We start from the raw sequence: 24,343 nt of genomic DNA, 5'->3' as shown, positions 1-24,343 counted from the left end.
CAGATGTAATTGTAATCTTGATTATTTATTCGATTACTTGTGCAGCCCTAGAAGGAAACAAACATCGACCAAGCATCGAACTAAGTGTGAAAGCACCCTTAATGAAGTAAAATGCATGATATCCAAAATAAAATATGGGATGATTTGCATCCAGGTAAAACAAACTGACCTCAAGGAAGCGGAACATGACAGAGAGGATATTCTTGGCATGAGACCGCAGATGTTCATTAGTAGGGATTCTGTGGATGATCTCCAGGACCAGTTTCCTTAATTGCTACAACAAAATTCAAAGGCTTGCTTGAATTTCAGAGACAAAGCCACAATTAAGACTACAGTGTTATGATTTATAGCAGAAAACACACCTGCGTTGGCTTCTCCTGAAGGAACTGCACTTCTCCATCCTGTAGAAATGTCAGGAAACGAGGGATGATGTGCTCCAAGAAAGTAGAATACTGCAGTGAGGATGTGACATTCTGGGGAGGAAGAAAGGAATTAGCATGTGAACATAAGGAAAAGTGATAAGCAATAAGTGTGTTTAATGAGGGGCAGTGGTGGCTCAGCGGTTAACTCTGGGTTACTGATCAGAAGGTTGGGGGTTCAAGCCCCAGCACTGCCAAGATGCCACTGTTGGGCCCTTGAGCAAGGCCCTTGACCCTATCTGCTCCAGGGGTGCCATATCATTGCTGACCCTGCGCTCTGACCCCAGCTTAGCTGGGATATGTGAAAAAAGAATTTCACTCTATATGTGTATAATGTGTGATAAATAAATACAATTAATTATAAAAATTATAAGGGCTTACCTCAAAATTCTCACTGACTTCCTGCATCATTTTTAGTTTAGTCTCATCCGCTGATGTTTAAATGAAGGACAAGCATGTGAGTGACTGAATCTTGCATTCACAGAGACACAGTTTTATAAATGTTCTCATACCATCCCAAGTGTAAAAGCACACACAGTCAGTTATATAAACACTACTCTTTTTTAGACAAACATTTGCAAATGTTATGCATTATAAATTATCTATAAACACTTATATTAAAGCACAAACTCATAACTATTTCTTTTAAGCAGAAGGGAATACACTCACGTGTGTTGTTGTCAGTGAGGGCCGCCACAAACTGCAGGTATTTCTTCATGAGGGTGGTCTGATCCACCACAGTGGGGCTTGGGGTGGGCACAAAAGACATGGTGGGGGCCGGGAGAGACAGGATTCCTCTGAAATGGGGCAGACTGGTGTCTGCGCTGATCTCAATAGAAGTTCATGTCATCTTTAGGACAGTAAAAACAAATGGGAAGTCAATAACACTACACACCTGAACACAACCCTTACCAAAAGTGTTGTGGCAGACTGGCAGTACCACGATACAGTGCATTCAGTACATTCTAACTTCATGTGTAGTTTTGGGGAAGCGGTGGCGCGCCAAACTGCAACAGCACGCCTACTGCAGTCACGCTCACTGACTTGATATGATGCGCTCGAGCCAATGTGCTATCAATAAAACCAAAACCAATTCCTCCATCACAAAGCTACCAATGACACTGATATTTTCACATATTCATAACAGAAATTATTTGTGTGTGAGTGTTATATAATATGTAGGATGTTCAGCATCACGCCAGGCCATTCACAGAAGAAAGAGCCTGCTGTCGCTAACTGATTAGCCGGCTGCTAACCTACATCAAGTCTAAGACATGAAGAATGCAATTACATATTACATTTTACCTGAATTAGTGCAAATATCTAAATATTTTTTCCTCACACAAATACAAGGACATTTTACACTCATTGTGTATATACATTGCAAAATGATTCGCAATAAAACAGCACCAACTTACCAGAGGAGGGACAGGAAGGAGTTTTAAATGAACTTCCGCTACACCGAATGAATTTCAGTGGAAGGTTGGAAATCAATCCGCCGCACCGTTTTTTTTTTCGAACTGTGTAAATAATTTTGTAAATAGCAAAACTTTAATAAAATTCTTTATATAAGCCTTTAAAATGTGTTTTTGTTTATCAGAGGTATGTTCTAAGCAATAATTCTAATATTTTGACAGCAATATAGTTCTATGCGGAAGGATACTCCAGACTATGCAGTTGTAAGAAGACCATCGAAAACGATGGTCTTCTAATTCCCATTCAGACTAGCTTACAAACGTTTGATTTAATTTAACTTGACCACAGTAACCAATATATTATGGTAAATTATCGATTCATGTCGTTTTAGAAATACCAAATGTATTTATAAAACGATTTATTGACACATTTATTTAAGCCAGGTTTATTGGGCATTGTGTGCGATATTATAAATGCGCTCATAGATCGGCTGCACTGATGTGTTGCACTCAGTTTTTAATGGTTCAGTAGATAAACAAAGATACTGACTGATAATGTATTGTAGAGTATTTGCGCAAATGCGTGTACACATGTGACCACTTGGTGGCGCATTGGTCAAAGGGGGGTGACAAATAAGCAGGAAATATTGCTAATACCATTGAGAAATAAATATGAAGAGACATCGGCCCCAAAAAGACAGCTGAACCCACACTTAACAGCATATTTCACTGCATATATAAGAAACAAAATCACACAAAGTGGCATCTGCAAACAAATGATGTTAGACCTTTTCTCAGAACTAACTTTTTTTTTTTAAAACTGGTGTCAAGCTCATTTTTCGTGGATGTATGAAGTCAGTTCCCCTCAAGTTCACACAAGTGCCCTAGCAGACATGTTCCACTAAGTTTCACAACCAGTAAGTGTCCAAATCCATTTAATTTAATTTTGAACAGTATGGCTAGTGTTTTATATTGTATAACTTAATACCTAGGACAAAATTTATGGTGAAAAATTTAGCTTGATAAGTGTTCTTATGCTATCTTATTTCAAATAAATGCCACTTGGTTTGATGTTTTGATGTACAATACAATGACACTTATATAGTATAAAAGTTATAGTTCACCCAAAAATGGAAATTATCCCAGATGTGTATGACTTTCTTTCTTCTACTGAACACAAACAAAGATGAAAGTGAATGGTGACCAAAACTTTGAAGCTTCAAAAAGCATATAAAAGAAGCTTAAAAGTAATCCATATGACTCCAGTGGTTAAATCCATATCGATATGATAGGTGTGAGTGAGAACAGATCAATATTTAAGTCCTTTTTTACTATAAATTCTCCTCTGTACTCATTAGGTGGTGATATACATGAATGCAAATCACCAAAAACAAAAGAAGAGAAGTGAAATTGAGGATGGATCATAAAAAAGGACTTAAATATTGATCTTTTTCTCATGCACACTTATCAGATATGGTTCAGAAATACACTTCTGCAGATATGGATTAAACCACTGGAGTCTAATGGATTACTTTTATGCTGCCTTAATGTGCTTTTTGGAGCTTCAAAATTTGGTACCAGTTCACTTGCAATGTATAGACCTACAGAGCTGAGATATTCTTCTAAAAATCTTAATTTGTGTTCTGCAGAAGAAAGTCATACACATATGGGATGGCATGAAGGTGAGTAAATTATGACAGAATGTTCATTTTTGGGTGAACTATCCCTCTGTCTTAAATGTCCAAATACTTTTTAGGGTCTTTGTATATAGATGAAAGTACACTAAGTTCAAAATGCGACTTAATGTTAATTTAAAAACTTGATGCTAATGCGTAATGGTGTTACTCTCGGTTACTCTCGAACAGGCACAACATGAGGAGACTTATGATTTGATATAAATAGGATATATTAATATCTGCTGTCTATTTCCAGTCAATTTAATTGAGTACAAATCACAGCAGTGGTCGCCAATATAATCCTGGTGAAGCTTCAACAGCCAGATGGCGAAAAGGTTACATTATCATTTCAATGACTGTTGGGCTGGGAGCATAAAAGGAGCAATAAATCCAGTCACCACTGAACCTGCAAACAGAATAAAAGAGTTTTTTAATTAAGTATGGAAATCAGTTAGATCTCACTTCTAGTTTTAAAACTATACAATAATTATATCATGCCTTGAACTTCAATTCTTACATACACACTAATTAGACAAAAGGTATCCATTGGATTGATTGTTTTGTTCACCATACTAAAACCAACTGTGCGAATTCATTCCATGCCAAGTTTTTAATCTACTTTTTACACTTAAGTAAAACATTAAACTACAAAGTAAAATTAAGTATGAAATTCAGAGAATATTTGATGGGTGAGGCAAATATCTTAAACTGTAAGAGCACAGTGATGACTGGATGATTCACAGTCTGCTCTAAAAAGGGTCACAGGTTCACAGCACAAATGTGTTGCCACTGTAAACAGAGCTCTCATTTATTCAGTAGTGTGTGTAGGGTGTAGATTTGAGGCTCATAATACAGTATAATACCTGGATAGATTTTCTCCGTGAAGTGCATATCTGCAGGCCCAACTCGGTTAAGTATGTTTTATAAAGGGCCTTGTTTATTCACTGGCTTGTACATCTCACAAATATGAAATTTGCCCATATAGGATAGTATAAGTCATGTAAGTGCTCTATTCATGAGCGAGGACTAATGTACTGCTCTTGCAGAGGATGTATTATAGTTTTATAGAAGAATGAAATTTTATTGATTAAAGATTTTGCACAGTGTTGCAGACAGTGTTGTTCAGACTCAGCAGTAATGACATTGTCCATTTTCAAACAATTTTTTTTTCTCGTACAAAGCAGTGTATTCATTTTATCAAGCTAGTTAGTGTCTAATTTTTGGTGTAATATTTGGAACCACAGACATTTTTGGTTGCAAGTTAAAATTGATACAGGATCAGTGATTTATATGATGCCAGTTTTTGGCTTCCTTTTACTTTCCATCGTGCTGTAAAGTAAAAATGTTTATTTTTAACATTAAAGGGATAGTTCACCCAAAAATGAAAATTCGCTCATCATGTACTCACCCTCATGCTATCCCAGATGTCTTTCTTCTGCTGAACACAAAATTAAAGATTTTTAGAAGAATATCTCAGCTCTGTAGGTCCATACAATGCAAGTGAATGGTGGCCAGAACTTTGAAGCTCCAAAAATCACATAAAGGCAGCATAAAAGTAATATATAAGACTACAGTGGTTTAATATATGTCTTCTGAAGCGATGCAATCACTTTGGGTGAGAAACAGATCAATATTTAAGTCCTTTTTTAATATAATTCTCCACTTTCACTTTTAGAATGTGAAAGTGACAGTGGAGATTTAAAAAAGGGCTTAAACACTGATCTTTTTCTCACCCACACTTATCATATCGCTTGAGAAGACATATATTAAACCACTGTAGTCTTATATATTACAATAGCTTGAGAGGTCTGGTCACCATTCACTTGCATTGTATGGACCAACAGAGCTGAAATATTCTTCTAAAACTCTTTGTCTGTGTTCCTCAGAAGAAAAAAAGTCATATACATCTGGGATAACATGCCACAAGAGTGAGTAAATGATGAGATGATTTTTTTTATTTATTTTTTTTTATTTTTTATAAACTTTCCCTTTAATAAGAAGTTTCTACTTGACCTGACCCTTAAAAAATACTTTTATTGGCATAAGCTAATGTAGTCAGGTTAATTCAGTCATATACAACAATATTTTTGACTTGTTAATTAAGAGTTAATTTAGAAGTTAACACATGAAGCACATTCTTTAGGTTAAATAATTTTTTATTTTTTTATTTTATTTATTTATTTTTTTTAATTACAGGCATCCACCTTGTTAGTAATTTACCTTGTTTGTAATGGGAGCAATAATTTAGATTATGTTATAAATTCGTAAGCATCTGAACATTCAGTCTGTACATTCCAATGTTCTCAGCATGTATTAAATGTCCCTTTTACAGTGTGTTCTACCAACAGTGGGGAGAAGTTCTGACAGGTTCAGCACTGTGTGCTTGGATTGCGTCTGGCATCAGTTTTCTCTGCAGTGTCCTTGGTGGACAGCCAAGTTCTGGTCATGATCCTGTTAAACCTCTGCTCCGGTCCAAAGACACCAATGATACTGGCTGTCAATTTATTTTTTATTTTTTTATTATTATTATTTTTATTATTAATATGTTTTATAGATGACTTCAGAGGGTATTTGTTTTAAAATATTTAAAGCTAAAATATCTGAAAATTTGAACAATTTTGATTTCTTCTGCATGACCTTTGAGTAGGCCTAACCTTGCGAGCTAATGCAATGTTGCCTGCTCACGTCAGTGTGAAATAAGCTTACTAAGCTTACAATGCAGCACACAGTGTTTTGATCTCCATTTTTACTGCAGATGACACCTGACCTCTCATTGTGAGCTGTCAAACTAATATCATTTAACTTCATCTGGTCCACATCCGTAGTTACAGAACAGGTGTAAGATAAGCTACTAAAGATACAAATATAAATGCCAGAATGATGACTTGTGCTTACAGGGTATACTGTCCAAAGCATATTGCTTAATTATTCCTTGAAGTGTTGTTAAGGAAGGTCTATCTATGATCTCGCCTGTTTGTATTAAACACCAAAAGAAAAGGGTCCTTGGAGAATTATGATCCCTTCGTTTAGAAACACTATCGTGAATTAACAAAATTAAGGCTGCTTAATTTTATTTTATTTTTTATTATTTATTTATTTTATTTTTTTTGTATTGCAATAATAGAGTTTTCAACACAGAAAGACAAAAGGACTAATAACGTTCAACGCTGAGGGGATTAAACATAAGTGCTAAAATGATAAATATATAGATTAAAATATACAAAAGAGGAAAAAGATATGGGTAGAGCTATTAAATTAATATAAACGAAGAAAAATAATGCTTGTTTTAAGAAGGTTTATTTATTTATTTTTATTTAAAAAATTAAGGTTTTTTTATTATTATTATTATTATTATTATTATTTCTACTCTCAGTGACGTCAATACTACAGCCAATCCAGTTCGTCCATGCGCCAGAGTTAATTTGTTGAGACTGTCGCTGTTCTTTTCTTCACCACTACGCGCGCGCACTCAAATAGAGCGAGAACCGAATTGCGGCGTCAGTAGTTCAGAAGGGCAGAAGATAATTTTTTATCAAAAAAAAAAAAAAAACACAGAGGAAAATGTTTTACTCGCTATGTATTGTTTAAAATTAAAAATTACGATTTAACGCTGACAGTTGCGCAATATTACAATCTCTTACAGATTATTAAACCCTTCCAGCTCACTGCCTTACATCAACCCAACAGTAGTCAAGTGAACCTCGCAACTTTATATTATCTCAAAATGCTTCATCTGGCCGCCGGACTCATTTGCGTCTATGCGTGTGTAGTTGTCTATGGGCAAGATGAAAAGGGAGAGCGTTTTCTTTGTACTGCTGTCCCCATTGACAAGGATACAAGTTGCCCCGTGCAGTCTCTGCCTTTTCAAAGTACTACGGGTCAGGAGGAAGAACTGAGAAATACTGTCATGCAACTTCGAGAGACGATCTTACAACAAAAGGAGACAATTGTCAATCAATTAGGAACAATAAAAGAGCTGACGTCTAAACTCTCACGCTGTGAGTCTGATATTGAGTCCTTTCGGGAAAACATCAAGGACACGATGGATGATGTGCCTAAAGACCCGAATGACACCATTGACGTTCTTGGAAAGACCATGCAGAGTCTAAAGGATCGATTAGAAAATCTAGAGGTAATATACTCTTCAATTTTTCTCTTGCACTTCAAATTGTGTAAACGAAAAGATTAATTACTAGTAAAAAAGTACATTTGTGCTGGATGTTTCTCCGCCTTGACTATTTTGGTAATTATGCGGAGGCGTTGAAGATTTACAAGGATTATCGCAATAGTTAATACATCTCTATCCCTTAACTACAAATAGCAAAGTTACTTAGGATGCCCAAAGCGACAACAGTGCCACTTGTCAGGTGTTAATCGGGCTCTCTAACATCATGATGGATCTAAAATTAAATGCTTTAAGCCTTTTTGCTAAATTATCAAAATTTGGCAAAATTATCTGTATTACTTCTCCACTGAATATCACCCGACTGAATTTTTGTTTGTTTGTTTATCTGTCATTCCAAAAGTTAAGTTGATTCAGGGATGTTAAATAAGATTTTTTTTTAATTGAATAAAAACAGATAAAGTTAGATGTGAACACATTTTTTAAGTTTAAGATTTGTTTCAGTGTAGCCTACCCAACCCCTAAAGGTATAAACTGAAAAATATCAGATAGCCTAAAAATGTGTTTCATGTGGTAACGTCTAAATGAACTGTTTTAGTAGTTAATTTAGTTAGTCGAAAACAGATCAACCTGACTACATTAGCTTACAGCAACAACATTATAAGTGTAAGAAATAGCTCTTTAAAGTTATAGTTCACCCACAAATGACAATTCTCTCATCACTCACCTTTATGCCATCCCAGATGTGTATGACTTTCTTTCTTCTGCAGAACACAAACAAAGATTTTAGAAGAATATTTCAGCTCTGTATGTCCATGCAATGAAAGTGAATGGTGACCAGACCTTAGAACATCCAAAAAAGCACATAAAGGCAGCATAAAAGTAATGATTCTAGTGGTTAAATCCATGTCCTCAGAAAGTGTGGATGAAATACAGATCGATATTTAAGTTCTTTTTTACTATAAATTTCCACTTTCACTTTAACTTCCACATTCTTCTTTTGTTTTTGGCAATTTGCATTTTTTGTGCATATCACCATCTACTGGACAGGGAGGAGAATTTATAGTAAAAAAGACTTAAATATTAATCTGTTTCTCATCCACACCTATCATATCGCTTCAGAAGACATGGATTAAACCACTGGAGTCATATGGATTACTTTAATGCTGCCTTTATGTGCTTTTTGGACCTTCAAAGTTCTGGCCTCCATTCACTTGCATTGAATGGTCCAAAAGAGCTGAGATATTTTGTGTTCAACAAAAGAAAGAAAGTCATACACATCTGGGATGGCATGAGGGTGAGTAAATGATGAGTGAATTTTCATTTGTGGGGGTAAACTATTCCTATAACCCCTTAAACTCTAGTGCATTTTTGGGCTCCCACCCACAATTTTTCAATCTTAAATTTCAAAGATCACCATTCACACATACTGTGGACTAATTGCAAAAAATTGGTCTCAATTTTTTAGAGAACCACCCAAATAAAAAAGACTCCAATTATTCATAAATTATATTGTATGTGTTTATAATCTTATGATAAAAATAATAATAATTATTATTTTTTTGTTGTCCTAAATTTGTAAACATGTAATTCTGGTTCTGTTTACTCTACCTCACTTTGAAAAGTCTCATTTTATTCCACTAGGTGGCATAAACCACTAGAAAATTTTTTTTTCTCTACCACATTTCATCACAATATACTGATCTGAAATGTAGGTGGCGCTCTAACACATTTTATCCCTCACAGATGTGCTCGTCCATAGAAATTCAGTTTAATTTTCAGTTCAAGCACCACCCTTGTTGTTTCATTGAATATCTTAGCCTATGAGTGGACTAGAAGCTCAGTTTAGATGTCATTAGAAAGCTGAGATCCTCTTTGCGATGATATAAAACATTTTATTATCAGTAGTCGAAAGAAAAATTTCTGATGATTTGTTTTGAATGCTTTTCCATTTAAATGGCATATTTTGTTCTGACATCTTAGATATAACATTAGATTATTCAGCCAAGCAAGCTCACAGACAAGTAAACAATGGCTCATTTTTTAGAGAACTTCCTAGGGTAAAAGCAGTTTTTAGCTATTTGGGGCTTACATCAGCAGTTATCGAAGCATAAAATAGACGTTTGTATTTGATGACTTACAGAAATCATATTTCATTTTGTGATTCTTTTGGAAATCATTTGAACTGTTGTATTAGGGCAACAAAATTAACTGTACAGTCGCATTCCTGAGAGTGAGAGCTTTCATTTGATATATGACTTGTACATTTATGTGCTATGTCAAGGACTTTTATTTTCATATAAATATTTGTACCTCTAGAGGGCGCTAATTTTCAACGCGAATGTTCTGAGTCCTTATTTTGTTATTTTAAGTAACATAAATGCAGATGTGATGGTTATCACTGAAAAGTTTCTAAGCTTTCAAAATATACCTCAAATGCCTGACTTGTGTATACAGCGACTTTAACATTTTAAGCATAAACATTTTTCATATATATCGCCCTGTTTGGATCACTTAAAAAAAAAAGGGGGACGGATTGGATTACATCCACATAGGTGTTTTACTTACTCAAAACTGTTCTTAGGACAGAGGTGAATAGGTTATAAACAAGAAAATCCTTTCTGCTTGAAACACTTTAAAAATAATTTGTCAGGTAACCTAAAAATGTGCTTCATGTGGTAACATTTATATTAACTGGTTTTATTAAAGTCAAAAAAGTTATTTAGTCTAACTAAATTTTGTTAAGAATTTAGTTGACAACAACGAAAGTAATTGTTATAGGTTTAATCAAGTAGAAATAGATCCTTGAGGTAACAATTGCAGGCAACATCTTTTTTAGTGAATGAAGAAAAACTGTGCAATTACGCCAGCTTTATATAGGAATCCTTGGAAACCATTTTTATTTTATTTTCCAAAGCAACAACAAATACGGGCCAATATCTCTGGTGCTTCTTTCCCTAATGAGCTGAGAACTCTACTGCAGCGTAGACTGGAGGATCTGGAGAATCAACTGCTGAAGAAGGTCAATGATCTTGAGGCAGAGAAGTCTCAACTATATAATGATACAGTAGCTCATCACCAGCGCACAGACAGTACCCTCAACTCTCTCATGAACAGGATCTCTGAATTAGAAAAAGGTATGAACAAAACCCTCATTCTATAGTCGTTCTTCTTTTCCAGGTACATTTACATCTACTCTCGATAATTTCTCTCCACATTATTTATTAAATAATCTTTGATTTGAGTTAGACACTTTATTATCCTAAAGTGGAAGCAGGGCCATAGCTAATGGGGTTGAAAGGTGGTAACGATTCTAGGGGCCCACAGGTCCAGGGGGGCCCACAACAAATTTGAAACTGTATTTTTTAATATGAAAAGGGCCCAGACCAATAGACAGTCAGGGGGCCCAGAAATCCTTGCTATGGCCCTGCTAGGAAGTGATCTGTTGTTTTGTGGTCAGTCTTGGCTTATTTATGTATCACTCCACAGGTGATGCAAAACTAAATCACTCTTTTTGGCTACAGGAGGAGCTGGATTCAAATCACCAGAGAGTTTCAAAATCTCTCTTCCTCTACGAACTAATTATCTTTTTGGACAAGTAAAGAAAAGCCTGCCAGAAATGTACGCCTTCACTATTTGCATGTGGCTCAAGTCAAGTGCAAGCCCTGGCATTGGAACCCCTTTTTCCTATGGAGTGCCTGGGCAAGCAAATGAGATTGTACTGATTGAATGGGGCAATAACCCCGTAGAACTGCTCATCAATGACAAGGTACAGACCCAACATACAGTATTAACAAAGCAAGTTTTTCATTGAATGCTACAAGTATTTTTCATGGATTTCAATGATAAGGGTGCACTAACCATCTACAGACTATTAATCATTATTTAACTTACAGCTTCAGTGTTGACATCATCATAGAATCTTGTAAATATTTATTAAAGGAATATTCCAGGTTCAATACAAGTTAAGCTCAGTCGACAGCATTTGTGGCATAATATTGATTGCCACAAAATAATTTGGACTTTTCCCTCCTTTTCTTTAAAAAAAAGCTAAATCTGGGTTACAGTGAAGCACTTACTATGAAAGTGAATGGGGCCAATCTGTTAATGTAAAAATACTCAAAAGCATAGCCACAAGACATAAACAGTATGTGTGTAAACATGATTTTAGTGTGATAATATCACTTATTAACCTTTTCTGTATAAAGTTATTGCCAATTTTACAACTTCATTACCATGATGATGTAATGTCAACAGACCCTAAAACCCTAAATTGACTGTAAAAATGATGATTTAAACAACTTTACAGCTCAAATAATACATGAGTTTTAACAGAAGAATTAATGTAAGTGCTTTTATAAAATTATAAGCATCACAATTTTTCCTTTAAAGCCTCCAAAAATTGGCCCCATTCACTTCCATTGTAAGTGCCTCACTATTAATTTAGTTTTTGCTTTTTTAAAGAAAAGGAGGGACGAGTCAAAATAATTTTTGTGGTATTCAACATTATGCCACAAATGCTGTCGATTGAGCTTAACTTGTATTGAACCCGGAATATTCCTTTAAAAATAATATACTGTATGTCTGTCTTATATATATATATATATATATATATATATATATATATATATATATATATATATATATATATATATATATTATTTTAATTTTTTTAATAGTACACCAAAAATGACAATTTTGTCATCATTTACTCAACCTCATGTCATTCCGACCCTGTAATATTTATATTCTTTCTGTGAAACAAAAATGATGTGTTTAGATGTTAGACAGAATGTCTAAGCTGCTTTTTTTCAAAGTGGATGGTGATTTATAGCACCATAAATGTAGATCATATGACTCGTTTTCTGTTCTGTAGGTCTTCTGAAGTCATACATTAGTTTTGTATGAGGTACAGACCAAAATTCAGGTTGTTCCTCAGTGATAACCTCTGCCAAGTGTCCAAAAGTTCTATCTCTGAGAACTATTACTTTAATACCTCCTGTTGTCAAATAGGTGGTGCAACTGCCTCTATCACTGAGTGATGGGAGATGGCACCATGTCTGCATCACTTGGACTACCAGGGATGGGCTGTGGGAAGCCTACCAGGATGGCCAACGGTTGGGCTCAGGAGAGAACCTGGCCCCCTGGCACCCTATCAAGCCTGGTGGAGTCCTTATCCTTGGCCAAGAGCAGGTAAGAACAGAAGCTCTGCTGCATTCACAAACCTATTATTGCTCACTCACACAGTAACTTTAGTCTTATTTTTATCTGCAATTCTTTTATTGACTCAAGGAACTTCAAACACTTTGAATAAAGCTTGACCTCAGGCAGTAAACAATGCTGAAGTTCACAGTAGAGTTACTGTGAGAGTACACATCCTCTAAGAGTGAATAAAAGGAGTTATTGTTGTTGTCTTAACGAGGCCTGTCGTTTATGGCCTCAACAGGATGTAGTAGGGGGGCGCTTTGATGCCAACCAGGCCTTTGTGGGGGATCTGAGTCACTTTAACGTCTGGGATCGGGTCCTGCGCTCCACGGATATCATCGCCATGTCAAACTGCTCATCCTACATCTCTGGGAATGTGGTGGCCTGGGTTGACAGTAATATAGAGGTGTTTGGTGGTGCTTCGAAATTGCCACTTAAGCTTTGTGAAGACCGGCTCTTTGACAGTTAAAGATGTTTGTGGATATTAGAGAGATATATTATATCCTTTAATCCTCAGTAAAGATTTACTCAAACCAGAAGTGGAGGACCGTTTTTTTAGCAAAATCAACTTAAACAATATATTTAACTTGTATATGTTCTTGGATCAATAACAACATACAGATAAATGTAATGCACGGAGTGGAGCAATTTTTTTGTTGATATAGTTGATATTTGTGGCTAAAGGAAATTACCCATATAAGAAAGTACTGAATCAGTACCATGGTACTGTCATGGTATCATGGTGTTACCATATCTATAATATGCATATAATACATATCAGAGTAATGAATGATTCACATATTCATAGCATGCTAATTACATGGTACTCCAAGAAATGTCAAAGAATTCACTACCAAAAACTACAAAAGTGTAATTACTCTTTCACATTCACACATGCACGCACACATACACACACAGTCTTGCTGACAAGAATCGCTTGTTTTTATTTAACCTGTCACTTTATGACCCCTCTGTTCTCACACCTTGTTTGTGTACTCACAGAAGCACAAACACATACACATATTATCCTGTTAGAACATGCTTGCAGATTTTGTATATTAAAAGAGAGCGTTGTCACTATTTTCAGTTTGCACATCCTTGCATTGTGACCTATGGAATTTGAGAGCCAAAGCTAACATGCTAACTTTTCATCACAAAGCTGTATTTGACTTTGATTGAAATAAGAACAAGGCTACACACGGTATAAGAAAGACTACTTTTGGACCTTGTGTTGTTCAATTCAAAGATTTGAAACAGAGAACGGGTGAAAACATATTTACAGTGGCCCTTTACTTGTATAGTTGTACCCTTTAGCATTAGCACAACTGTGAAAGCGACAATTTTGTGTTAATGCACCATAATGTACATTCCTTTAAAAATGTTATAGGTTTATATAAATCAATATTTATGTAAGAATATTGAGATCAATTAGTTTAATTGTTTAACCACATCTTTGTTTAAATGTTTACACTGATTGAAAACCCCATTGAAGGTTATAAATGCTTTAAGACTCAGATATTCAGAAGAAATGTAATGAAATGTGAATTATACCATAAGCTCTTTCTTTAAACATAATATTGTATTTTTATACCCTCTTTTTTAAATATAAAACCTTTTTTCAGAATAAATGTAATTTAATGTTTTCTTTGTGTTTTCGTTTCTTTGTTATGTATTGTCAGTATACTCATATGCCTTCTTTTAGATATCTGTGCCAATTATTCTTCAGGGTTTGCTTAACACTGCACCTGTATTTTCCAATGAACAATAAAGGTAGCTTTGAAGTTATCTCTCTCTCTCTCTCTCTCTCTCTCTCTCTCTCTCTCTCTCTCTCTCTTCTTGCTATTTTCAGCTTTTTTTCTTCTACTATTTCTCCCTTTGTGGTTTAAACCTGATCAGTATTATGTGATTTATTTTCAGCACCAATTAATTCACATCACTTTTCTAGTAATCTGTGATTACCGGATAAATCCAAATAAAATAATAATTTAATATAAATTGCACTCACAATGAGCTGCGCAGATAAAAAAAAAAAAATTATGTTGACAATAGAAATTCACTTGACTTTGTAAGATTTCAATCAAAATTTTCAGGTTTATGGAAATTATTTGAATAAAAGATATCGCAAGCAATTTTCAAAATTCAAAAATATACTGTAGAATTGGAAATACCATAATTTGGTAGATTATTCCCCCCCCCCCCCCCCCCCCCCAGATATAACTCTGGTTGAGGTCAAAGAGTGGAGAGAAAAAGAGAGCATGTAATCACATTGCTCTGACGTACAGGTGGGCATTAGCCAGACTTAAGGGGATGAGATCAGTCCCAAGCCAAATCTTGTGTCATAGAGGGACATCTCACAAGACTGGACCTCAGTCTAAAGTATTAAAAACAAAAATTATCTTGAGAGGTGGGGAAACTGGGATAAAATGCTTATGAGTGGTTAGAAATCAATGCAGTGGCCAATATAGCTAGGGATAATCTTTGGATTCTAGAAAGAAAATAACTGCATCTCTAAGACCTACAGGGAGAGAAAATCTCCAGCTTCCTCACAGCTCAAATCCCTGAGATGATTAACACTTTAAGAATTTTGTTTGCCCATGCTCTGCCAAATGCATTTAAGTCACATATCAACATCATCAGCTTTGAAGTTAGGTATATTGTATTATATTACTGGTTTATAATTTTGCAAATTAACATTAATCTGAATAATATTGTTAGATAATTAGCTATTTATTTAGAATTAATTGGTAAAATCATAATATGTAATCACATAATTGGATAATAATTTAAAACATTGGTTCTACATTATTAACCCATGACTGCTGTTGTCCCAATATCAAAAGTTAATCTCAAGAGGTTTTTTATTTTTTTTTAGAGTCACAATATAGAATTAGACTTCAGTGCACCTATTTTTTTCATTAGAGGGACTAAGTTAAAAAAGTTTTCAAAACTAATGGTTGTCATTTATTAAGGTCAGGTTGAACTTTAATGATTGTTTGAATATTGATAATATTTTTTTTTGTAATTCAATCACAAATTATTAATAATAAAATTTGTATTATTAATAAGTGTTTTTAGAAGAACCTACCTTGAGAATTGTGCAATATCATTTAATTTATCAAGTAAAGAAGCAAAACTATTTTGGGTAATCATTTTTTTAGATAAGTATATAAATCTAAACAGATTAATCTTTTTGTGTAGTCTCTTAGCTCTGTTAGTTAGAAAATATCAAAGTTAAAAACAGTCCTTGCATACAGAAACTACAGACATCTTGTTGAAAATAATTATTGGAGCCATTTATTTGTTTGCATATGTATAAGTGTGTGCGCACCCTCTGCAGGACAGGTGATGCCTTAAAGCCCAGGTGTTGCAACCTGATGAGGACACGGTCTTTAGACCTTCTTCTGTTTGTGTGCTTGGCTATATACAGTTGTGCTCAAAAGTTTGCATACCCTGGCAGAAATTGTGAAATTTTGGCATTGATTTTGAAAATATGGCTGATCATGCAAAAAAACTGTATAAATAGTCAATGAGTTTGTTAGCTCTCATGTGGATGCACTGAGCAGGCTAGATACTGAGCCATGGGGAGCAGAAAAGAACTGTCAAAAGACCTGCGTAACAAGGTAATGGAACTTTATAAAGATGGAAAAGGATATAAAAAGATATCCAAAGCCTTTAAAGTGCCAGTCAGTACTGTTCAATTACTTATTAAGAAGTGGAAAATTCAGGGATCTCTTGATACCAAGATAAGGTCAGGTAGACCAAGAAAGAGTTCAGCCACAACTGCCAGAAGAATTGTTCGGGATACAAAGAAAAACCCACAGGTAACCTCAGGAGAAATGCAGGCTGCTCTGGAAAAAGACGGTGTGGTTGTTTCAAGGAGCACTATACGACGATACTTGAACAAAAATGAGCTGCATGGTTGAGTTGCCAGAAAGAAGCCAATGCCACAAAAAAGCCCAGTTACAATATGCCAGACAACAGCCTTGACACGCCTCACAGCTTCTGGCACACTGTAATTTAGAGTGACAAGACCAAACTAGAGCTTTATGGTCACAACCATAAGCGCTATGTTTGGAGAGGGGTCAACAAGGCCTATAGTGAAAAGAATACCATCCCCACTGTGATGCATGGTGGTGGCTCACTGATGTTTTGGGGGTGTGTGAGCTCTAAAGGCACGGGGAATCTTGTGAAAATTGATGGCAAGATGAATGCAGCATGTTATCAGAAAATACTGGCAGACAATTTGCATTCTTCTGCACGAAAGCTGCACATGGGACACTCTTGGACTTTCCAGCACAACAATGACCCTAAGCACAAGGCCAAGTTGACCCTCCAGTGGTTACAGCAGAAAAAGGTGAAGGTTCTGGAGTGGCCATCACAGTCTCCTGACCTTAATATCATCGAGCCACTCTGGGGAGATCTCAAATGTGCGGTTCATGCAAGACGACCAAAGACTTTGCATGACCTGGAGGCATTTTGCCAAGACGAATGGGCAGCTATACCACCTGCAAGAATTTGGGGCCTCATAGACAACTATTACAAAAGACTGCACGCTGTCATTGATGCTAAAGGGGGCAATACACAGTATTAAGAACTAAGGGTATGCAGACTTCTGAACAGGGGTCATTTAATTTTTTTCTTTGTTGCCATGATTTGTTTTATGATTGTGCCATTCTGTTATAACCTACAGTTGACTATGAATCCCATTAGAAATTAAAGAAATGTGTTTTGCCTGCTCACTCATGTTTTCTTTAAAAATGGTACATATATTACCAATTCTCCAAGGGTATGCAAACGTTTGAGCACAACTGTATATACATATATATATACATACATACATACAGGGTTGGGGAGTAACGGAATACATTGATTACGTATTAAAATACAAAATATTAGTAATTGTATTCCACTACAATTACAGTTTAAATAATTGGTAATCAGAATACAGTTACATTCAAAAGGTATTTTGATTACTGAAGAGATTACTTTGCATTTTACTGTCATTTGTTTCATTTAATGTTTAGGCTATTCAGTTGGAAAACATTTATCCATATAAAAGATGCAATCTGAGGAGCTTTCGAACAGCAGTGAAACACTTTCTTAAGATGTGTTACATTCATACAAGTTCACACTGTTGTGAGTGAAAAGGTGGATATGATGTCATTGAGGAATTTTCCCTTGGGAGCTTAATAGAGGAGCTACATCACGTTTCTACAGCTTAACAAGAAAACAGTTAGAAACGCTTTGACAGATGAAACATAAATCCAATAAATACACGATTACGCGCCTTGTAAATGTTTTTTGTGAGGTTAGGGTATTTTTTACAAGAAATGCTAACCAATGTAGCCTTTAACATTGTATAGAAATCTACAATCAATATATCTGTGTTGAAAATGCACGTTGGAGCATAACTTTGTTTTCTCTAATAAGACCTTTGGTATTAGAGCAAAGATGTACTGCAAAAATCTTAATCTTAATGAGAATTTAAATATTGTTTTTCTGTAAAATATCAAAAAATCCTTAAAGCAAGATAAATTTAAGTGAATTTTCTTACTTTATTTACTTGTTTATAGTCAAAAAAAGTGAAAAAGTTGCCAGTACTGAAGAAGTAATCCAAAGTATTTAGATTACGTTACTGACTTTGAGTAATCTAACTGAATATGTTACAAATTACATTTTACAGCATGTATTCTGTAATCTGTAGTGGAATACTTTTTAAAAGTAACCATCCCAAACCTATATATATATATATATATACACACTGGCGGCCAAAAGTTTGGAATAATGTACAGATTTTGCTCTTATGGAAAGAAATTGGTACGTTTATTCACCAAAGTGGCATTCAACTGATCACAATGTATAGTCAGGACATTAATAACATGAAAAATTACTATTACAATTTTTTTCAGAACTTCTTAAACTACTTCAAAGAATTCTCATCAAAAAATCCACCACGTGCAGCAATGACAGCTTTGCAGATCCTTGGCATTCTAGCTGTCAGTTTGTCCAGATACTCAGGTGACATTTCACCCCACACTTCCTGTAGCACTTGCCATAGATGTGGCTGTCTTGTCGGGCACTTCTCACGCACCTTACAGTCTAGCTGATCCCACAAAAGCTCAATGGGGTTAAGATCCATAACACTCTTTTACAGTTATTTACCCACTCTAACCTTTTCTTTTTTTTTTTTTTTTTCTGTTTCAAAGTGGCTTTTTCTTTGCAATTCTTCCCATAAGGCCTGCACCCCTGAGTCTTCTCTTTACTGTTGTACATGAAACTGGTGTTGAGCGGGTAGAATTTAATGAAGCTGTCAGCTGAGGACATGTGAGGCGTCTGTTTCTCAAACTAGAGACTCTGATGTACTTATCCTCTTGTTTAGTTGTACATCTGGCCTTCCACATCTCTTTCTGTCCTTGTTAGAGTCAGTTGTCCTTTGTCTTTGAAGACTGTAGTGTACACCTTTGTATTAAATCTTCAGTTTTTTGTCAATTTCAAGCATTGTGTTGCCTTCATTCCTCAAAACAATGATTGACTGACAAGTTTCTAGAGAAAGCTGTTTCTTTTTTGCCATTTTTGACCTAATATTGACCTGAAGACATGCTGGTCTATTGCATACTGTGGCAACTCAAAAACAAACACAAAGACAATGTTAAGCTTCATTTAATGAACCAAATAGCTTTCAACTGTGTTTGTATATAATGGCAAGTGATTTTCTAGTGCCAAATTAGCAATTTAGCATGTTTACTCAAGGATAAGGTGTTGGAGTGATAGCAGCTGGAAATGGGGCCTGTCTAGATTCGATCAAAAATGACTTTTTTCAAATAGTGATGGTGCTATTTTTAACATCAGTAATGTCCTGACTATACTTTGTGATCAGCTGAATGCCACTTTGGTGAATTAAAGTACCAATTTCCTTCCGAAACAGCAAAATCTGGACATTATTCCAAACTATTCCAGCGTATATATATTGCATATATAGTTTTATTTGTTTGTTAACCCTGTAAAGCCTGACATATGAAAGAATTGTCATAAAATTATAATTTTGACATTAAACTGTGTAACTGTATAAGGATGGGCAAGGAGGAGGTGGGAACCGGCTGAACAGTAAACATAAACTTTAATGATATAAATTAACTTAAAACAAACATAAACAGACACACATGCAACATGGCCGCATGCGTCTCTCTCTCTCTCTCTCTCTCTCTCTCTCTCTCTCTCTCTTGAACTGGTGTCTCCGGCCGCCCCTTATCTCACTCTCCCGCTGATCAGCTGATTCAGTGCTAGCCATGATGTCATGCTTTAGTGTTTGCTTACGCCTCCAATCAACCATAGGGAAATATGCTTGAAGAAAGCAGCAAATCCTCTGCAGAGGATTCCAGACCTGCCAGTTGTGCTCGACACACAGCAAGAGGCATTATGGAGCACTTAGGGCATGGATCAGACATGGTCTCTTTAAGATGGTACTAATCATGTCCATCCATGCTATCCATCACATTAGGGCATGTGGAACATCTAGATGTATCCACGGAGGAAAAAACAGAGAAATCCACTTGAAATCCAAATCATAAACACAGTGACGAAATAGTTCGCGGATGTCAGCTGAAGCACTCTTTAAAAACTAACTTCACAAAATAGCATCACAATCGATTCCGTCAAGCGAGAATGAAGAAGAGATCGAGCTGACGTGTTCAGAGGTTTTTATAGCTGAAGACACATAATGCGTCACAGGGTGACAACTTCCTAATTCCGCTAACCCTGACACAAGCCCGGATCAGTCTGATTCTTAAAAAGGACAAAGATCCAAGTGAGTGTACGAGTTATCGTCCAATTTCTCTGATCCAGCTAGATGTTAAAATATTGTCCAAATTTTTGGGGGCCGCAGCTCTTCTGATAACATTAGGCATCTCATCAATATTATGTGGTCAGTGGCGAATGATCAGACTCCGGTCGCTGCCATCTCACTTGACGCTGAAAAGGCATTTCAAGTGGTAGAATGGGATTATCTTTTTTAAGATTTTGGGAATGTATGGGTTGGGGAATACTTTTATTGGTTGGATTAATTTACTTTATAGACACCCGGTAGTGGCGGTACAAACAAATGGATTAATTTCAGATTACTTTACTATTATTACTCTTTCCCCATTATTGTTCTGTTTTGCCCTGGAACCATGAGCAGCCGCGATGAGAAAGGAGGATGATTTTCAAGGGGTGGTGGCATGAGGTGTGGCGTATAAGCTTTTGCTTTACGCAAATTATATTTTGTTATTCGTCTCTGACCATACTAGTGTTTGGAATACCCAGACTCGATGATCTGTTGAACCCAAGCAGGTGTTTATTGAGACACGGAACACAAACACAGACAAAAACAAGCAGGTGAGTGAGATATTTCAGTTCAGGGCAGACGTGAAGTAGATTGATACGGACTCAGGAGGTGACTTTCTTAAGGTGGCGAATACACAACAATGGCGCTTACGTTGAGGAGATGGATATAGGCAGGGTTGGGAGGGTTACTTTTGAAATGTATTCCACTACAGATTACAGAATACATGCTGTAAAATGTAATTTGTAACGTATTCTGCTAGATTACTCAAGGTCAGTAACGTATTCTAAATACTTTTGATTACTTCTTCAGCAGTGGTAGATTTTTTCACTTCTTTTGACTATAAAAACTCTGCCAGTACAGTAAGACAAAATACATTCTCTGAAAAACCTAAATATCTTATGCAGTGTTGTTTCTTAGACAAGATAAATCAAATTGATCTTGTTTTAAGGATTTTTAGATATTTTTACAGGAAAACAATACAAAAATAATCAAGAATATGATTTTTGGAATTGGATCGGAGGTCATGTGATGCCATGCAAGAAGCAGACGTGTGAACAACGAGCTCTGTGCACTTTGCTAAATTTGATAAAATAATCTGGTGAAATTCGATACACCCAGTTACACATTTGCTCTTTGAGGTAAAACATGGCAAAGAAGTCAAAATCATCGGGCTCTGGAGACATTAAAAGACACTTACATGTTCAGGATGAAAGCCCCGACAGGCCTACAGACCGGGGACTCGATTTGGATGGTGCGGCGGGAGAAGAGATCCAGCGTCAGTTGTCCAACATATCGGTGATGCTGACGAAGGTTCTCGCTGACTTGGAGGATCTCGCTGTAATACGTCGATCGATTACGGCGATGGAAATAAAATTATCTGAGTTAGTTACAAGAGTGTCTGATGTTGAAAAACGAATCGATTATTTGGAGTTTTCGGAGAGGGAATTATCCGCTAATCCGCCTGCGACCAAAGTTGATCTGGAACGTATTCTTGAAAAGCTTGAAGATCTTGAGAATAGAAGCTGCAGGAATAACGTCAGAATTGTTGGAATTCCTGAGCATGAGGAGGGCAGAGATATGGTGAAATTCCTAGACCAGCTCTTCCCGAGTCTGCTCGACATAACAGGCCACAGAGTCCCTGCTCGGAGATCTGCTGAGGGAGACAGGCCCTGATCGATCCTAGCCAAATTTATGAGGTCATCCGATAAAGATCTCGTGTTGCGCCAGGTGAGGAGCAAAGGAAAGCTTTCTTGGAGGAATCATAATATTTTCTTGTTCCCGGACTTTGCGAGTTCGACAAGAGAGAAACATGATCGGTTCAGGGAATGCAAGAAACACTTGGATCAGCGTAAGATCACTTTTGCATTGATGTTCCCGGCCAAACTGAGAATAGAAACGAAGGACGGTCACAAAGTATTTACATGTCCCAATCAGGCAATGTCTTTTATAGAATCAATGGGTGAATAAACCATTGGATGCTTCTCATGTGAGTGGGTCTACTCACTGTACTTACTCTGGCTTTTGAGGAAGCTGGGCGTCATTTTGGTTTCTTTTTGCATTGGCTCCACCTAGCGGCTGGAGTTTGTTTTGTGAATAACACTTTCCTTAAAGAAGCTTTTGCATTGACGGAAGTTTACTTTTGCATGGAAGTTCCCGGCCAGTTTGAGAGTGGACACTACGGATGACTGCAAAATATATACATGCTCACACAAAGGATTTCTTTTATAAAGTTGATGGATTGAGTAAGTCATGGTATATAATTTTGTGCGGCCTCTGAGTGAATTGACTTGACCATCCGGGGAACCGAGATGTCGGTTTTGTTTCTTTTTGTGTTGGCTCCGCCTAGCGGCTGGATGGTTTTATATCAGCTGAAATTTGTTTTGTGGAGGATCACACCTTTAAAACAGTTCTGTGAATTAATGTACATGTTCTTTGTTTTCATTCTTCCTTTTGGCTGGGGGTTATTTTACAAAGTATTTTCTGTTATGTAATTTTGCTTCACAAATTTGTGAGGCAAAATTGTGCAATCCGATGGCAAAGTTGTCGTGGGGGCTCGTGGGCGTTCATGGACCTTTTGAGCTTAGAGGGATTGTCACCAGTTGGCGCTCTCATGCGCGGGGTTAATGCGCATGTTTTTCTTTTTTCTGTTTGTTTTGTTCTGGGGGAAGTTCAGGGTTTGATTGTTTTACTAATGGGGAATGTTGTCTGTATAATTTTGTTTTTGACACAATTTATTTTTCCAACTATATCAAAATGTCGAATGTTAATATGAGAGTACTATCTCTCTCCACATGGAATGTGAATGGGCTGGGGCACCCCATAAAAAGAAGGAACGTAAACGTAAGAAATATGATAGTGTTTCTTCAAGAAACACACCTTTCTCCGCAGGAAGCGAAAACATTTTTGAAGATATGGGGTGGGCATGTTTTCTTTAGTGCTGGCTCAAGTAAGAGCAAGGGAGTCATTATATTGGTAAATAAACATCTACAATTCAAATGTCTCAAACAGATTAAAGATAAATTAGGAAGAGTAATTATTGTTTTAGCTGAAATTCAGGGGCAAAGGTTGATTTTGGCTAATATTTACGCACCTAATGCTGATGATCAGGGCTTTTTTATAGATCTTGAAGGGAAGTTGCAAGCCACTGGCACCCCTCATGATATAATATTGGGAGGAGACTTTAATCTTTTGATGGATTCAGTCCTTGATCATAGTGAAGCAAAAGTGTGCAAGCCCACTAGAGCAACAATGTCGCTTCACAGGATGTGTAAAAATCTTGGTCTTACAGATATTTGGAGATTTTGAACCCATCTGGTAGGGATATATATATATTTTTTTCATCAGTCCATAAGATTTATTCTAGAATAGATTTTTTTTTTATATCCAAGTCCCTCATTTCATCTGTTGATGATTGCTCAATTGGAAACATTTTAGTCTCAGATCACGCCCTGGTGAGTTTAGAGGTGGTGCCACATACAGAGAAAAATAAATCATATAGTTGGCACCTTAATGTGTCCCTTTTGCAAAATCCTGAATTCCAACAAATGTTAAAGACTGAAATCAGTGTTTATATGGAGACCAACTGGTCCTCAGTATCCACTGTGGGCATGGCTTGGAAGGCACTTAAGGCGGTTCTTAGGGGCCGGATCATACAGTATGCCTCATTCACCAAAACATCCAGC

General features: G+C 36.2%; 2 protein-coding genes across 3 annotated transcripts in view; one reads left to right on the top strand and one right to left on the bottom strand.

Moving 5' to 3' along the window:
* trrap (transformation/transcription domain-associated protein) overlaps window positions 1-1,667 on the bottom strand; it is a 133,162-nt gene extending 131,495 nt beyond the window's left edge. Inside the window, exons 1-5 of one of the 2 annotated variants that reach the window (XM_051667373.1) lie at window positions 1,390-1,667; window positions 1,089-1,269; window positions 801-850; window positions 363-473; window positions 170-274 (exon numbers count right to left, since the gene is read on the bottom strand). In XM_051667373.1, the coding sequence (XP_051523333.1) occupies window positions 170-274; window positions 363-473; window positions 801-850; window positions 1,089-1,188 (366 nt within the window). In that variant the 5' untranslated portion in view covers window positions 1,189-1,269; window positions 1,390-1,667. Of the gene's footprint in view, window positions 1-169; window positions 275-362; window positions 474-800; window positions 851-1,088 lie in introns of both variants that reach the window. The other variant, XM_051667374.1, reaches the window with a different exon arrangement.
* Window positions 1,668-7,007: 5,340 nt separating this feature from the next.
* Window positions 7,008-14,408, top strand: nptx2b (neuronal pentraxin IIb). The gene is made up of 5 exons (XM_051667384.1): window positions 7,008-7,642; window positions 10,551-10,770; window positions 11,158-11,402; window positions 12,647-12,826; window positions 13,080-14,408. Exons 1-5 carry the CDS (start codon window positions 7,235-7,237, stop codon window positions 13,305-13,307), a joined length of 1,281 nt encoding a protein of 426 aa, XP_051523344.1. The 5' UTR covers window positions 7,008-7,234; the 3' UTR covers window positions 13,308-14,408.
* Window positions 14,409-24,343: the final 9,935 nt, after the last annotated feature.

This window comes from Myxocyprinus asiaticus, chromosome 32 (genome assembly GCF_019703515.2).
Source record: "Myxocyprinus asiaticus isolate MX2 ecotype Aquarium Trade chromosome 32, UBuf_Myxa_2, whole genome shotgun sequence".
Classification (NCBI taxonomy): domain Eukaryota; kingdom Metazoa; phylum Chordata; class Actinopteri; order Cypriniformes; family Catostomidae; genus Myxocyprinus; species Myxocyprinus asiaticus.
This window is presented reverse-complemented; position numbering and strand designations above follow the sequence as displayed.